The 3,522-nt window shown below is 40.5% G+C and overlaps 1 protein-coding gene across 1 annotated transcript in view; it reads left to right on the forward strand.

Moving 5' to 3' along the window:
* Positions 1 to 302: 302 nt before the first annotated feature.
* Positions 303 to 3,522, forward strand: part of SARC_11722 (serine/threonine protein kinase) — a gene marked incomplete at its 5' end in the record, with an annotated part of 4,268 nt that continues 1,048 nt past the window's right edge. Inside the window, 4 exons of the mRNA XM_014294186.1 lie at positions 303 to 513; positions 963 to 1,131; positions 1,871 to 2,048; positions 3,112 to 3,309. Of these exons, the coding sequence (XP_014149661.1) occupies positions 303 to 513; positions 963 to 1,131; positions 1,871 to 2,048; positions 3,112 to 3,309 (756 nt within the window). The remainder of the gene's footprint in view (positions 514 to 962; positions 1,132 to 1,870; positions 2,049 to 3,111; positions 3,310 to 3,522) is intronic.

Genomic DNA, 3,522 nt, shown 5'->3' on the forward strand with positions numbered 1-3,522 from the left:
ATATATATATATATATATATATATATATATATATATATATATATATATATATATATATATATATATATATATATATATATATATATATATATATATATATATATATATATATATATATATATATATATATATATATATATATATATATATATATATATATATATATATATAGTATATATATATATATATATATATATATAGTATATACATAGGATTATATATTAATATATATATATATATATATAAACATGTAGGCATATATATATATATATATATATATATTAATTTATTTATTTATATTCATGTGTACATATCTATCGGGTCTGAAGACATTTCGATCTCCTATTCTTTCACAGATAACAAACGAAAGCTTAGGCAGGGGGTCATTCTCTGTGTGTTACAAATGCTTAGAGAGGTCATCGGGAAAGTTCTATGCCGTGAAAATAATCAGCAAAGCCTCGCGCGTTGGCTCGCCCGTGGCCGTGGAGATAGAGAACTTAAGGAAATGTTTAGGTAAGCTACATGGTCTGCTCCAGTAGGTGATAGGATATGTTTAGGTGTGTAATACTTGTTGGAAGGCAAATGATGAGAAGTTGTGCAACTCTGGAGGATGTTCTTGGGTGAGAAGTTCGGCGTTTTGAGTAGAATTTTAGCAAAACCTTGCGTAGTGAATTGCCCGTGATCGCGAGCCTACAACAATGTTATAGATAAGGAATGTTTTGACGGGTGCCAATCAGGGACGTGGTCGAAATTTGGAACAATTTTCAGGTAAGAACTGCGGGATATGAAAGTGAATGGTTAGCAATGCCGTGCGCATGACGTGGAGGTAGAAAATTATATAAAATATCTATGTGAGTGCTACATATATTGGAGTGACAATTGGGAAAGTGGTAATCAGGAACATGTGTTCATAGTTTATACCTATCTTCCCCCCCCATGCGCTCCCCCGCCCCCGGGTACAGGATTCAAACACGTGGTTCAACTCCACGAGACGTTAGACGATGACGAATACGACTACATGGTTATGGAGCTCCTGAAAGGAGGCGAGCTGTTCGATCGCATCAAGAGTAAAACCAAGTTTACAGAACTCGCGGCGGCGGAAGTGATGGCCAAGATCGTGGAGGCTGTAAAGTATGTTGGGTTTTATATGTTGGTTAGTGATTTCTGTAAAACCAGAGAATTTTTTTTTTTGCAGAACTCGCGGCGGTCGGGGTGATGGCCAAGATCGTAGAAGCAGTATGGTATACTCGTTTAGATGTTGGTTAGTGGTTTCTGTTTGGCCACCAAATAAAAATCAAGTTTACAGAACTCGCGGCGGTCGAGGTAATGGCAATGCTTGTGGATGCTGTGGAGGGTGTCCCTAATTCGTGTCCCGAAACATTCAACAAATACCTTCTCCACGACATTGCACATCGTCATGTGCTCATGTATCATTCTACACGTTATTTGTATGATTTATATCATAAAAACACTCTCCTAATCGTCTCACTATCTGCGTTATAACAGGTCCAACCACGTCGTACACATATTGCACACCGCGACATCAAACCGAAGAATCTTCTCTAAATCATTTGATAGTCGTGTATTATATACATATTTATGAGAAATATATTATATAGGCATTCTGCAATTAGTATATGTATCGTTAAGCAGACTCACGTAAAACATTTCACTGTCTTGTTATAACAGGTACATCCATGCTGTACACATCGCACACCGCGACATTAAACCGAAGAACCTTCTATAAATCATTTGATAGTCGTGTATTATATACATATTTACGAGAAATATATTATATAGGCATTCTGCAATTAGTATATGTATCATTAAGCAGACTCACGTAAACCATTCCACTGCCTTGCTTTCACAGGTCCATCCATGCTATACATATCGCACACCGCGACATCAAACCAGAGAATCTTCTCTACGACAGCGAGTCCGATTCCTCCGAATTGAAGCTTATTGACTTTGGCTTCAGTAAATCCGTTGAGGATGGGAGTTTGCCACTTAAAACACCCTGTTTCACCGCAGCATATGCGGCACCTGAAGTAAGTGCGGTCTGAAAACCCTAAACCTCTAAATCATAAGCCCTACGCACAGTCGCTGTAGTTTGTACGGGTCGTAGGCTTATGCTTACAGAGTACAAACTCGTATATAACAATGTCACTGTACTTTGGTCTGTAGGTTTTACTGGCTTCTTCTTACAGAGTTAACGTATCATCTGCCGCATATCTGGTTCTCCACGTCGGCCCACCTTAGGATTCCGAACAATCGGCAAAGAATTTAAACGCTTTACGCCCGTAATAAGCACCCACATCCCAAATGTCACAGTCCCACATGTGTGCTACATTAAAAAAGCGTTCATGCCTATAATAGGCACCACATCTCATATCGCCCTTCGCAAGTTAGAGCGTCCTAGCCAACATGAACACGTGATATCTCCACATCGGGATGCATACCGTCAGGCTCGGAGGTACCACTAAGGGACGAGTTGGTTTACCTTCGATCTGATGAGTGTGCCCCAAAGGCCCTCCCGTTAAGTACACATCCCTCGCCTCGCCAGGTAGTGACGATATCAAATTATACGCGATAAGCGACTGTACGTTGGGTATCTGACCCCTGTCCAATAACATTACACATATATCTATAATTATACGCGATAAGCGACTGTACGTTGGGTATCTGACCCCTGTCTAATACCATCACAGATTTGTCTATAATTATACGCGATAAGCGGCTGTACATTGTATATCTCATCCCTGTCCAATAACATCACAGATAGGCCTTTGTCTACATCGTATCTATACCACCTCGCCTTCGCTTCGTCTGCTCAGCGTTCAGTGTTTGATGCGTATGTTAAAACAGCACATCTCAAACAAACCCATTCACAATGTCGCCGAGGAATAGCAAAGTCGGTGCCTGGCCGATTTGGGCCTACAACACCATCTGTTGCCTATCATCTTTGTTGCACCGGTTGCCTATCATCTTTATTGCACCGGTTGCATATCATCTTATCATCTTATCATCCTATCACCTTCTTACCTCCCTGATTATTTTCGGATCACATTTTTTAATTCTGGACCACATTTTTATAAATTTGGGTCATTTCAGGTCCTGAAAAACGACGGGGAATACGACATGTCCTGTGATCTGTGGAGTGTGGGTGTCATTATGTACACCCTCTTGTGCGGCTATCCGCCGTTCAATGTGCGGAAAAAATCCGACTCGGCGTTGTACGACACGATCGTGTCTAACGGGGAGTTCAAGTTTAAGGACGAGGACTGGAGAGATGTGTCTTCGGCGGCAAGAGTAAGAAAGAGTCGTGTGTGGTATTTGTCTTTGTATGTAGGGTTTAGACGTATGTGATATGCTTACTACTATGCAAACATGACGGGGTTGCTTCGATGTTCAAGTTGTATTTGTGTCGGATTTGACGTTCTACGACACGATTGTGTCCACCGGAGAACTGCGAAAAGGTGGGTTAACCGGAACGCGCGTCTGTAAGTGTTGTTTACTTGGTTG

This window comes from Sphaeroforma arctica (assembly GCF_001186125.1).
Source record: "Sphaeroforma arctica JP610 unplaced genomic scaffold supercont1.1841, whole genome shotgun sequence".
Lineage (NCBI taxonomy): Eukaryota > Ichthyosporea > Ichthyophonida > Sphaeroforma > Sphaeroforma arctica.